General features: G+C 44.1%; 1 protein-coding gene across 2 annotated transcripts in view; it reads right to left on the minus strand.

Annotated features, from left to right (window-relative positions):
• Positions 1 to 642: 642 nt before the first annotated feature.
• LOC134909867 (amine sulfotransferase-like) overlaps positions 643 to 14,582 on the minus strand; it is a 113,018-nt gene continuing 99,078 nt past the window's right edge. For both annotated transcript variants that reach the window (XM_063917200.1, XM_063917199.1), the window contains exons 8-9: positions 9,894 to 10,074; positions 643 to 880 (exon numbers count right to left, since the gene is read on the minus strand). In XM_063917200.1, the coding sequence (XP_063773270.1) occupies positions 768 to 880; positions 9,894 to 10,074 (294 nt within the window). In that variant the 3' untranslated portion in view covers positions 643 to 767. The remainder of the gene's footprint in view (positions 881 to 9,893; positions 10,075 to 14,582) is intronic.

Here is a 14,582-nt window from a genome sequence, read left to right on the forward strand (position 1 = left end):
CAGTTGCTTTAAACGAATAAAACTTTACTGGCTGCTATGTATAAAGAAATGCATTTTCGCTTATTTTACAGAGGATACTTATCCCCATGTAGACGTAGCCTCATGGGCTTCCAATCCCATTTGTCCTGTCCTGTATGTGCCTGTTAGATTCCTCATTATATCACTGTCTGTGGTATTGCCCACCAATTAAAATATTCTGGTTGCAAATTAAAAACTATGCTACTGCCACCTCCTCAATTACTTGCCGTTGGGTCTAGATACACTAAAGGTAGCAAAAAAACTCCAACTTATTGTCTCTGCTGCAAAAAAAATAAAATAAAAACCAGCGCTGGATTTTTGATTATTGAGGTTGGTTACTTCTATTATGCAACAAGGAAAAGTTCTCTTGATGTTAAGGGGGAAACAAATACATCTGTCTATACTGTTTAGAGTCCAGTGTACACTGTCCCACATGTTAACTATGAATATATGCTATATTTTGTATTTCTTGTACTTGTGTGGATATTCTGCTCCCTCTTTTTTCTATATAAAAAAAACACCTGCTAAATAATATGATTTTATGCACAAATATGTTTGCTTGCAATATATTTGTTTACAGTTTGTTTTTAATTTCCTTCTAATATTGTGATAGAATTGAAATGGTAAAGTCTTGATTTTTATTTTTTAACTTATAGAGTCAATCAAAATATAGTAATAGGAAAAATATCATGATCATTGTTGTTCATTTGGTGGCCATTGTCTGGCTAGGGTTCTGTTTCTTCAGTCTTCTACATATCCCAGATAAATGTGATTGGCAGATCCCCCAACTTCTCTTTAATTACCGCATCCATCTTCTCACTTTGTGCCACAGTCATTATGTTTTTCCAGTCCCCAATAATACCTGTAACAAGAGACAAATACTCAGAGCCGTAACTAGACTTTTTGGTGCCCTGTGCCAGAGAGAGTATTGGCACCCCCCTCCATTTTTTCAACAGGGACATAAGACACATGCCTCGTGGGGACGGGGTATGACAAGATTGATCCCAGAAAAAGCCCATACTATGATAGCTTATTTCATAGCTTATCAAACACTCTGCTCGTTGAGCTATTTGAACACTGCATAAAAACTATGAACAGTATATGTAGCTACTGGTACTTTGTAAAAAAAAAATAAACAGCATTGCAATTGAGCAGATCTATGTAGTGTGCAGCCACAGATCCAACCCCTTGCAGCCAGACACTACATAGATCTGCTCAGCCGCATATCTGATCATTTTTTCACAAAGTACAAAGTAAGTGTCAAATAGAATTCTCTAGCTTAGAATTATCTACCTTGTCTGACTGCTATACTACAGGCAATCGGTTCAAATCTTGGGTGTATCAGCACCTTGAAATGTAATAAAGTGACTGAATAACAAAGAAATCTCAAGTTGTGTTCATGAATGTTGTATAGGTATTATCAATGGAAAGGGTGGGGGTAGTAGTCAGGAGATGCTGTGCTTCAAAGAGGGGGAAAGCTGAAAGTGAAAGTAATTAAAACAGATAATTGACAAGTATCACCAACAGCACTCCCTACCCTGCAGCGCTATGTGCGGTGCCCCCTCCACACACAACTAGTTACGACCCTGCACATACTGTACCTATTGTATGTTCCACATTAACATAATAATTTGTATTTACTAGTTTGATGAAACTATATGCTGTCCAGTTAGGAAACAGGGCAGGTTGTTACTCAGTGATTGCTAAGTACTGTAGCTGTAAACACATTGTAAAGTCCTAGACTTGGCACAAACTACATAATTGCAACTTCTCAGACCAACTTCTCAGACCTGATCGTAGATGTGCTAAATTTAGCACATTTACGATCAGTCACACAGACATACGCGGGGAGGGGGGGGGGGCAGCACAGGGCTAGTCTGCCCCGCATGTCAGGCCCAACCCCCCCTACGCACAAGTACAAAAGCATCGCACAGCAGCAATGCTTTTGTACTTGAAGAGAAGCTCCCTACCTGTGCAGCTCCTGCGCGCTGGCAGGGAGCTACTCGTTGCTGTGAGCGGCGCAACGGCTGCGTTTGACATCACGCAGCCGCCACGGCCCGGGCACGCCTGCATTGCCCGGACTGTGCCCCAAGAACGGCGGCCGCCGGCCCGCCCCCTCCCACCCAGCACACGCCTCTGCCTGTCAATCAGGCAGAGGCGATCGCAGGGCTGAGACGGCCGTCGGATGTCTGGCATGCGCCGGAGCACTGTGGCACCGGCACATACGATCAGGTCTGAATTAGTCCTTGGTTACTTTTTTAAATTATATATTGAAAACTGTTTTTCACTCTCTCAACATTAAGCCTAATCCGTTTATTTATATTGGATTGTGTTAGATATTGGACTGAATGTGGTACTTGAAATGGACATAACAAGAGAAGGCAGCACACATACGGTATTAAGATATAGTTTGAGGCTTTGGTAAACCAGTTTTGCATAATATGAAACCCATGCTATTACATTCCAGCCATAGACAAATGCCACAAATGCACGCCAGAATCTCAATGGCTCCATCAAATTGTGGGAATTATTTATTATTTATTTATGTATCATATTGAAATTTATGTATACCTTGTGTGGCAGGAACAGCAGGATTTCCCTGTCTAAGTATGAAATCGGCAGTTGAACATGGATCCAATTCAGGTTTTTTTCAGGTCAGCAATGAAACTGCAGCCAAGTTGATTAGTAGCATCCGTGAGCTGCCTTTAAGAATGTAGTCTGTGTAGAGCAGGCATGTCCAAACTGCGGCCCACCAGCTGTTGTGAAAATACATATCCCAGCATACCCTGACACAGTTTTGCTGTCAGAGAATGCTAAAGCTGTGTCAGGGCATGCTGGGATGTGTAGTTTCTCAACAGCTGGAGGGCCACAGTTTGGACATACCGGGTGTAGAGATACAGTGTTCCTGAAGCTGGACTAGCTAGCCAGGTGATAGGCTGGGTGTTTGGGGTTACGCTAGGAGCCATTGGACTGTTCCATTGTGATTGCCAGAACATGAAATGTTATGCTGTAACCTGATGTGATCTGCTGTAACAACCTTGTGAGTGATCTACTTCTGGAGAGAGAATAAACCTGCTTCTTGAATTTTATCCCAGTGTATGTGATCCGTGTCACACTTGTCAAATTCTGAAGTTGAGTAAACTACATGTGTTAATTAGAGATGAGCGGGTTCGGTTCCTCGGAATCCGAACCCGCCCGAACTTCAGCTTTTTTTACACGGATCCGAGCGACTCGGATCTTCCCGCCTTGCTCGGTTAACCCGAGCGCGCCCGAACGTCATCATGACGCTGTCGGATTCTCGCGAGGCTCGGATTCTATCGCGAGACTCGGATTCTATATAAGGAGCCGCGCGTCGCCGCCATTTTCACACGTGCATTGAGATTGATAGGGAGAGGACGTGGCTGGCGTCCTCTCCATTTAGATTATAAGAGAGAGAGATTTACTGGAGCTTAGGACTATGAGGAGTACTGTAGAAGTGTAGAGAGTGCAGAGAGTTTACTAGTGAGTGACCACCAGACAGTGCAGTTTATTTAATATATCCGTTCTCTGCCTGAAAAAAGCGATACACACAGTGACTCAGTCACATACCATATCTGTGTGCACTGCTCAGGCTCAGCCCAGTGTGCTGCATCATCTATATATATTATATATCTGTCTGACTGCTCAGCTCACACAGCTTATAATTGTGGGGGAGACTGGGGAGCACTGCAGTGCCAGTTATAGGTTATAGCAGGAGCCAGGAGTACATAATATTATATAGTGAGTGACCACCAGACAGTGCAGTTTATTTAATATATCCGTTCTCTGCCTGAAAAAAGCGATACACACAGTGACTCAGTCACATACCATATCTGTGTGCACTGCTCAGGCTCAGCCCAGTGTGCTGCATCATCTATATATATTATATATCTGTCTGACTGCTCAGCTCACACAGCTTATAATTGTGGGGGAGACTGGGGAGCACTGCAGTGCCAGTTATAGGTTATAGCAGGAGCCAGGAGTACATAATATTATATTAAAATTAAACAGTGCACACTTTTGCTGCAGGAGTGCCACTGCCAGTGTGACTGACCAGTGACCTGACCACACTGACCACCAGTATAGTTAGTAGTATACTTATATTGTGATTGCCTGAAAAAGTTAAACACTCGTCGTGTGACTTCACTTGTGTGTTGTTGTTTTTTTTATTCTATAAAAATAAAACTCATTCTGCTGACAGACAGTGTCCAGCAGGTCCGTCATTATATAATATATAATATATACCTGTCCGGCTGCAGTAGTGATATATATATATTTTTTATATCATTTATCATCCAGTCGCAGCAGACACAGTACGGTAGTTCACGGCTGTGGCTACCTCTGTGTCTGCACTCGGCAGGCAGTCCGTCCATAATTGTATACCACCTAACCGTGGTTTTTTTTTCTTCTTTATACATACATACTACTACGACATCTCTTTATCAACCAGTCTATATTAGCAGCAGACACAGTACAGTACGGTAGTTCACGGCTGTGGCTACCTCTGTGTCTGCACTCGGCAGGCAGTCCGTCCATAATTGTATACCACCTAACCGTGTTTTTTTTTTCTTTCTTCTTTATACATACATAGTTACATAGACATCTCTTTATCAACCAGTCTATATTAGCAGCAGACACAGTACAGTACGGTAGTTCACGGCTGTGGCTACCTCTGTGTCTGCACTCGGCAGGCAGTCCGTCCATAATTGTATACCACCTAACCGTGGTTTTTTTTTCTTTCTTCTTTATACATACATAGTTACATAGACATCTCTTTATCAACCAGTCTATATTAGCAGCAGACACAGTACAGTACGGTAGTTCACGGCTGTGGCTACCTCTGTGTCTGCACTCGGCAGGCAGTCCGTCCATAATTGTATACCACCTAACCGTGGTTTTTTTTTCTTTCTTCTTTATACATACATAGTTACATAGACATCTCTTTATCAACCAGTCTATATTAGCAGCAGACACAGTACAGTACGGTAGTTCACGGCTGTGGCTACCTCTGTGTCTGCACTCGGCAGGCAGTCCGTCCATAATTGTATACCACCTAACCGTGGTTTTTTTTCTTTCTTCTTTATACATACATACTACTACGACATCTCTTTATCAACCAGTCTATATTATTAGCAGCAGACACAGTACAGTACGGTAGTTCACGGCTGTGGCTACCTCTGTGTCTGCACTCGGCAGGCAGTCCGTCCATAATTGTATACCACCTAACCGTGGTTTTTTTTTCTTTCTTCTTTATACATACATAGTTACATAGACATCTCTTTATCAACCAGTCTATATTAGCAGCAGACACAGTACAGTACGGTAGTTCACGGCTGTGGCTACCTCTGTGTCTGCACTCGGCAGGCAGTCCATAATTGTATACTAGTATCCATCTCCATTGTTTACCTGAGGTGCCTTTTAGTTGTGCCTATTAAAATATGGAGAACAAAAATGTTGAGGTTCCAAAATTAGGGAAAGATCAAGATCCACTTCCACCTCGTGCTGAAGCTGCTGCCACTAGTCATGGCCGAGACGATGAAATGCCAGCAACGTCGTCTGCCAAGGCCGATGCCCAATGTCATAGTACAGAGCATGTCAAATCCAAAACACCAAATATCAGAAAAAAAAGGACTCCAAAACCTAAAATAAAATTGTCGGAGGAGAAGCGTAAACTTGCCAATATGCCATTTACGACACGGAGTGGCAAGGAACGGCTGAGGCCCTGGCCTATGTTCATGGCTAGTGGTTCAGCTTCACATGAGGATGGAAGCACTCAGCCTCTCGCTAGAAAAATGAAAAGACTCAAGCTGGCAAAAGCAGCACAGCAAAGAACTGTGCATTCTTCGAAATCCCAAATCCACAAGGAGAGTCCAATTGTGTCGGTTGCGATGCCTGACCTTCCCAACACTGGACGTGAAGAGCATGCGCCTTCCACCATTTGCACGCCCCCTGCAAGTGCTGGAAGGAGCACCCGCAGTCCAGTTCCTGATAGTCAGATTGAAGATGTCAGTGTTGAAGTACACCAGGATGAGGAGGATATGGGTGTTGCTGGCGCTGGGGAGGAAATTGACCAGGAGGATTCTGATGGTGAGGTGGTTTGTTTAAGTCAGGCACCCGGGGAGACACCTGTTGTCCGTGGGAGGAATATGGCCGTTGACATGCCAGGTGAAAATACCAAAAAAATCAGCTCTTCGGTGTGGAGGTATTTCACCAGAAATGCGGACAACAGGTGTCAAGCCGTGTGTTCCCTTTGTCAAGCTGTAATAAGTAGGGGTAAGGATGTTAACCACCTCGGAACATCCTCCCTTATACGTCACCTGCAGCGCATTCATAATAAGTCAGTGACAAGTTCAAAAACTTTGGGTGACAGCGGAAGCAGTCCACTGACCAGTAAACCCTTTCCTCTTGTAACCAAGCTCACGCAAACCACCCCACCAACTCCCTCAGTGTCAATTTCCTCCTTCCCCAGGAATGCCAATAGTCCTGCAGGCCATGTCACTGGCAATTCTGACGATTCCTCTCCTGCCTGGGATTCCTCCGATGCATCCTTGCGTGTAACGCCTACTGCTGCTGGCGCTGCTGTTGTTGCTGCTGGGAGTCGATGGTCATCCCAGAGGGGAAGTCGTAAGCCCACTTGTACTACTTCCAGTAAGCAATTGACTGTTCAACAGTCCTTTGCGAGGAAGATGAAATATCACAGCAGTCATCCTGCTGCAAAGCGGATAACTGAGGCCTTGACAACTATGTTGGTGTTAGACGTGCGTCCGGTATCCGCCGTTAGTTCACTGGGAACTAGACAATTTATTGAGGCAGTGTGCCCCCGTTACCAAATACCATCTAGGTTCCACTTCTCTAGGCAGGCGATACCGAGAATGTACACGGACGTCAGAAAAAGACTCACCAGTGTCCTAAAAAATGCAGTTGTACCCAATGTCCACTTAACCACGGACATGTGGACAAGTGGAGCAGGGCAGGGTCAGGACTATATGACTGTGACAGCCCACTGGGTAGATGTATGGACTCCCGCCGCAAGAACAGCAGCGGTGGCACCAGTAGCAGCATCTCGCAAATGCCAACTCTTTCCTAGGCAGGCTACGCTTTGTATCACCGCTTTCCAGAATATGCACACAGCTGAAAACCTCTTACGGCAACTGAGGAAGATCATCGCGGAATGGCTTACCCCAATTGGACTCTCCTGTGGATTTGTGGCATCGGACAACGCCAGCAATATTGTGTGTGCATTAAATATGGGCAAATTCCAGCACGTCCCATGTTTTGCACATACCTTGAATTTGGTGGTGCAGAATTTTTTAAAAAACGACAGGGGCGTGCAAGAGATGCTGTCGGTGGCCAGAAGAATTGCGGGACACTTTCGGCGTACAGGCACCACGTACAGAAGACTGGAGCACCACCAAAAACTACTGAACCTGCCCTGCCATCATCTGAAGCAAGAAGTGGTAACGAGGTGGAATTCAACCCTCTATATGCTTCAGAGGTTGGAGGAGCAGCAAAAGGCCATTCAAGCCTATACAATTGAGCACGATATAGTAGGTGGAATGCACCTGTCTCAAGCGCAGTGGAGAATGATTTCAACGTTGTGCAAGGTTCTGATGCCCTTTGAACTTGCCACACGTGAAGTCAGTTCTGACACTGCCAGCCTGAGTCAGGTCATTCCCCTCATCAGGCTTTTGCAGAAGAAGCTGGAGACATTGAAGGAGGAGCTAACACGGAGCGATTCCGCTAGGCATGTGGGACTTGTGGATGGAGCCCTTAATTCGCTTAACAAGGATTCACGGGTGGTCAATCTGTTGAAATCAGAGCACTACATTTTGGCCACCGTGCTCGATCCTAGATTTAAAGCCTACCTTGGATCTCTCTTTCCGGCAGACACAAGTCTGCTGGGGTTGAAAGACCTGCTGGTGACAAAATTGTCAAGTCAAGCGGAACACGACCTGTCAACATCTCCTCCTTCACATTCTCCCGCAACTGGGGGTGCGAGGAAAAGGCTCAGAATTCCGAGCCCACCCGCTGGCGGTGATGCAGGGCAGTCTGGAGCGACTGCTGATGCTGACATCTGGTCCGGACTGAAGGACCTGACAACGATTACGGACATGTCGTCTACTGTCACTGCATATGATTCTCTCAACATTGATAGAATGGTGGAGGATTATATGAGTGACCGCATCCAAGTAGGCACGTCACACAGTCCGTACTTATACTGGCAGGAAAAAGAGGCAATTTGGAGGCCCTTGCACAAACTGGCTTTATTCTACCTAAGTTGCCCTCCCACAAGTGTGTACTCCGAAAGAGTGTTTAGTGCCGCCGCTCACCTTGTCAGCAATCGGCGTACGAGGTTACATCCAGAAAATGTGGAGAAGATGATGTTCATTAAAATGAATTATAATCAATTCCTCCGCGGAGACATTGACCAGCAGCAATTGCCTCCACAAAGTACACAGGGAGCTGAGATGGTGGATTCCAGTGGGGACGAATTGATAATCTGTGAGGAGGGGGATGTACACGGTGATATATCGGAGGGTGATGATGAGGTGGACATCTTGCCTCTGTAGAGCCAGTTTGTGCAAGGAGAGATTAATTGCTTCTTTTTTGGGGGGGGTCCAAACCAACCCGTCATATCAGTCACAGTCGTGTGGCAGACCCTGTCACTGAAATGATGGGTTGGTTAAAGTGTGCATGTCCTGTTTTGTTTATACAACATAAGGGTGGGTGGGAGGGCCCAAGGACAATTCCATCTTGCACCTCTTTTTTCTTTTCTTTTTCTTTGCATCATGTGCTGATTGGGGAGGGTTTTTTGGAAGGGACATCCTGCGTGACACTGCAGTGCCACTCCTAAATGGGCCCGGTGTTTGTGTCGGCCACTAGGGTCGCTAATCTTACTCACACAGTCAGCTACCTCATTGCGCCTCTTTTTTTCTTTGCGTCATGTGCTGTTTGGGGAGGGTTTTTTGGAAGGGACATCCTGCGTGAAACTGCAGTGCCACTCCTAGATGGGCCCGGTGTTTGTGTCGGCCACTAGGGTCGCTAATCTTACTCACACAGCTACCTCATTGCGCCTCTTTTTTTCTTTGCGTCATGTGCTGTTTGGGGAGGGTTTTTTGGAAGGGACATCCTGCGTGACACTGCAGTGCCACTCCTAGATGGGCCCGGTGTTTGTGTCGGCCACTAGGGTCGCTAATCTTACTCACACAGCTACCTCATTGCGCCTCTTTTTTTCTTTGCGTCATGTGCTGTTTGGGGAGGGTTTTTTGGAAGGGCCATCCTGCGTGACACTGCAGTGCCACTCCTAGATGGGCCCGGTGTTTGTGTCGGCCACTAGGGTCGCTAATCTTACTCACACAGCTACCTCATTGCGCCTCTTTTTTTCTTTGCGTCATGTGCTGTTTGGGGAGGGTTTTTTGGAAGGGACATCCTGCGTGACACTGCAGTGCCACTCCTAGATGGGCCCGGTGTTTGTGTCGGCCACTAGGGTCGCTTATCTTACTCACACAGCGACCTCGGTGCAAATTTTAGGACTAAAAATAATATTGTGAGGTGTGAGGTATTCAGAATAGACTGAAAATGAGTGTAAATTATGGTTTTTGAGGTTAATAATACTTTGGGATCAAAATGACCCCCAAATTCTATGATTTAAGCTGTTTTTTAGTGTTTTTTGAAAAAAACACCCGAATCCAAAACACACCCGAATCCGACAAAAAAAATTCGGTGAGGTTTTGCCAAAACGCGTTCGAACCCAAAACACGGCCGCGGAACCGAACCCAAAACCAAAACACAAAACCCGAAAAATTTCAGGCGCTCATCTCTAGTGTTAATACATTTTTGTCTTATTTATAATTTACCTTTGCGGAGAAGGCCTCCTTCACTTTGATCAAACAGGTCTTTTGAAAGAAATTTATAATTAGCTAGTGGATCTTCTTTCATGTTCTTAAATGTTGCTTTTTCCACAATTCTGTTTACTGCTTGGTCATCAAGCTTTATGTCAAGAAACTGACATATTTTCAGAACAGCAGAGCGTAGATCCTAAAAATAAAAAAATAAAAAAATAGTTTATATATATACACACACATATATATATATATATATATATATATATATATATATATATATATATATATATACATACAAACAGAAAATTCAGCACTCACCATAGCAAGCTCACTTATCCTCACAACATCAATAAATAAATGATGGGGGTTTAGTTAGTGAATTGGCCAATGCACGGAAGCCTGCAAACTGCTCGCCAAGGTACCCCACCTTCTTGCAGGTCCTACACTATCACAGAGTCTTAAAAATTAAAACCTGGCAACTGTATCACACATAATATAACTGCAAATATGCCCACTAGGTTTAATGTGCACCTGCCACATACCTTATGGTTTTTAAAGGTACACAGGCGTCTGTGCATTGGCCAATTCACTAACTAAACCCCCATTATTTATTTATTGATGTTGTGAAGATAAGTGAGCTTGAAATGGTGAGTGCTGAATTTTCTGTTTGTATATATTTAAGTAGGTGGCCATGGGCTACATGCACCCCACCCTATGAGTGGTGAGTGCAGACATTGCACCCCGCTTCTGGGGTGGCGAGTGCTATGGTTTTATATTTGTAAGTGTATATAGTATACCATAAGAAAAGATGGCACTCGGAGACTTAGAAATATCAAAGATGCTAGATGTATTGAATCGACGTTTCGGGGAGTAACCCCCTTTCTCAAGATTACATCACAGCAAAACATATATGTGTATATATATTTATATATACTGCTCAAAAAAATAAAGGGAACACTAAAATAACACATCCTAGATCTGAATGAATGAAATATTCTTATTAAATACTTTGTTCTTTACATAGTTGAATGTGCTGACAACAAAATCACCCAAAAATTATCAATGGAAATCAAATTTATTAACCCATGGAGGTCTGGATTTGGAGTCACAATCAAAATTAAAGTGGAAAAACACACTACAGTCTGATCCAACTTCGATGTAATGTCCTTAAAACAAGTCAAAATGAGGCTCAGCAGTGTGTGTGGCCTCCACGTGCCTGTATGACCTCCCTACAACGCCTGGGCATGCTCCTGATGAGGTGGCGGATGGTCTCCTGAGGGATATCCTCCCAGACCTGGACTAAAGCATCCACCAACTCCTGGACAGTCTGTGTGCAACGTGGCGTTGGTGGATGGAGCGAGACATGATGTCCCAGATGTGCTCAATTGGATTCAGGTCTGGGGAACGGGCGAGCCAGTCCATAGCATCAATGCCTTTGTCTTGCAGGAACTGCTGACACACTCCAGCCACATGAGGTCTAGCATTGTCTTGCATTAGGAGGAACCCAGGGCCAACCGCACCAGCATATGGTCTCACAAGGGGTCTGAGGATCTCATCTCGGTACCTAATGGCAGTCAGGCTACCTCTGGCGAGCACATGGAGGGCTGTGCGGCCCCCCAAAGAAATGCCACCCCACACCATTACTGACCCACTGCCAAGCCGGTCATGCTGGAGGATGTTGCAGGCAGCAGAATGTTCTCCTTGGCATCTCCAGACTCTGTCACGTCTGTCACATGTGCTCAGTGAGAACCTGCTTTCATCTGTGAAGAGCACAGGGCGCCAGTGGCGAATTTGCCAATCTTGGTGTTCTCTAGCAAATGCCAAACCGTCCTGCACGGTGTTGGGCTGTAAGCCCAACCCCCACCTGTGGACGTCGGGCCCTCATACCACCCTCATGGAGTCTGTTTCTGATCGTTTGAGTAGACACATGCACATTTGTGGCTTGCTGGAGGTCATTTTGCAGGGCTCTGGCAGTGCTCCTCCTGTTCCTCCTTGCACAAAGGCGGAGGTAGCGGTCCTGCTGCTGGGTTGTTGCCCTCCTACGGCCTCCTCCACGTCTCCTGATGTACTGGCCTGTCTCCTGGTAGCGCCTTCATGCTCTGGACACTACGCTGACAGACACAGCAAACCTTCTTGCCACAGCTCGCATTGATGTGCCATCCTGGATGAGCTGCACTACCTGAGCCACTTGTGTGGGTTGTAGGGAGGTCATACAGGCACGTGGAGGCCAGACACACTACTGAGCCTTTTGACTTGTTTTAAGGACATTACATCAAAGTTGGATCAGCCTGTAGTGTGTTTTTCCACTTTAATTTTGAGTGTGACTCCAAATCCAGACCTCCATGGGTTAATAAATTTGATTTCCATTGATAATTTTTGTGTGATTTTGTTGTCAGCACATTCAACTATGTAAAGAACAAAGTATTTAATAAGAATATTTCATTCATTCAGATCTAGGATGTGTTATTTTAGTGTTCCCTTTATTTTTTTGAGCAGTGTATATATATATATATCTAGTGAAAAATACAAATTTATGTTTAATGTGAATTCATGTTAAAACAATTATTAAGGTAAATAGAAAGAAAATACATCATTTTGTATGACGATTATATGAATTTATCAAAAATCCTAATTATTGTAAATTCCAGTTGCTGTCCAACATGTCTGTGAGAGTCCCCAATGGCTGAATGGTTGCCACTTCATTGTCCTCTGTATGCATCTCGTCCTACTGGTTTCAAAAATGCTAAAAGAGGAGGGTGTTGATGATCCCCCGTTTTTATTTGCTCTGCTTTAATACAAGTGTACAGTATGCATTGTAATAAATGTAAATATTTTTTATATATCTCCCGGGTTGTGGTTTAACATTGATCAATTTTTAGACAAGCGCTGGTTGATACAGGTTGAGTATCCCTTATCCAAAATGTTTGGGACCAGAAGTATTTTGGATATCGGATTTTTCCGTATTTTGGAATAATTGCATACCATAATGAGAGATCATGGCGATGGGACCCAAGTCTAAGCACAGAATGCATTTATGTTTCATATACACTTTATACACAGCATGAAGGTCATTTAATACAATATTTTTTAATAACTTTGTGTATTAAACAATGTTTGTGTACATTGAGCCATCAGAAAACAAAGGTTTCATTATCTCACTCTCGCTCAAAAAATTCTGTATTTCAGAATATTCCGTATTTTGGAATATTTGGATATGGGATACTCAACCTGTATACATATTTTTTTCTGCTTATAATATCTATTAGCCCATACAGAGTCTAATAAGGAGGATCATAGCATTTGTATCTAATTGTAGTTATCTTCACAATCAGGGCCAGTGCTACCTGATCAGCAAAGTCTGTAAAGCAGGGAGTCGCCAGGCTGGAGTGGTGTTTCCCCTGCTGTGCTACTGCACCTTGCTGATGTACAGTGTTACTGCCGGCTGCCACAGCCTGCCCCTGTCACACTGTATGAAGGCAGCGGTGCCAGCAGCATGAACAGAAGCTCGTCAGTTCTCTTTGCTTCTCCCCACTGCAACTGTCAAGCTGGAAGACAGAACGTCAGTAGTGTCGCAAATGTGAAAGAAAAGTAACTGTCACAAACACACTTAAGGGGGTACACACGGAGAGATGTCTCCCAGAGATGTGAGCTGAGCGATCTAGCACAGATTGCTCAGCACACATCTCATAAAGCCGAGGTGGAAAAAAACAAAAACGCTCACTTAACCCAGCGGTGAAGTGAGCGATCTGACTAGATTTGGCATGCATGCAGGCCAATCTAGAGTCAGCAATAGTGATGCGCTATCGCTATGGGGCATACACACAGTATGCCAGATAGTCAGATTGCTTAGATAAGCACACATTTCTACATGTGTACCCCCCTTGGCATGCCTGATGGAAACATTCCAATCACATATTTGAATTCAGAATATAAAACTGCACTAGTGCCACTATTCAGTTTTCTTGTGAAAAATATCATGTTGACCAGAGTTATCTAGGATTCGAAAGAGAAATGATAGCTGGAATCTGCTATTGGCAACACCACCACTTTGCATTTTTAGAAGCTTTAGTAAATCTACTCGTTAGTTTCTCTACTGTATTTCTATAATACTGATGTGATGCGCTCGCCACAGGTTCTAGTCCCACTCTATGGGTGTCGTGGACACGCACAAGTAGGAATTGTCCCTGTTGGTCGGGATAGTGAGTGGGCGGGATGTAGGTGCCGGTATTGTGTCACATAACTACAACCCATGGGGACATGGCTAGAGATGGCTGTATTATACATGCAGAAGGGTTGTGGTTATGATAGATTATGTTGAAGGGTAAATGGATACATAAAAGTAGACCCGTGGTCTCGACAGATTTAGGATTTTTCTGCACTGAAGCTTTCAGTGGGAGGCTAGTGACCTGTGCCTTTGTTTCAACAAATCCATACGTGCATCAGTGTGATGACGTAATGTGTGGCACTTTCATTCATTTCATTGACATGGTATATATTTCTAAACTTTTTGTCTTGTTTAAGCCCATGAAAATATGATTGCACTAACTGAAAATTAAATAGGTATTAAAGGTACCGAGGTAATTTTTTTAAATGACATTTACTAAATTAATTGATACTGAACAGTATGATTTCCTTAAAATAGATGAACCCTTTTGAAGGATTTGTATAAATCAACCATTATATTTATATTTATTTATGCCT

This window comes from Pseudophryne corroboree, chromosome 4 (genome assembly GCF_028390025.1).
Source record: "Pseudophryne corroboree isolate aPseCor3 chromosome 4, aPseCor3.hap2, whole genome shotgun sequence".
NCBI classification, from domain to species: Eukaryota; Metazoa; Chordata; class Amphibia; order Anura; family Myobatrachidae; genus Pseudophryne; species Pseudophryne corroboree.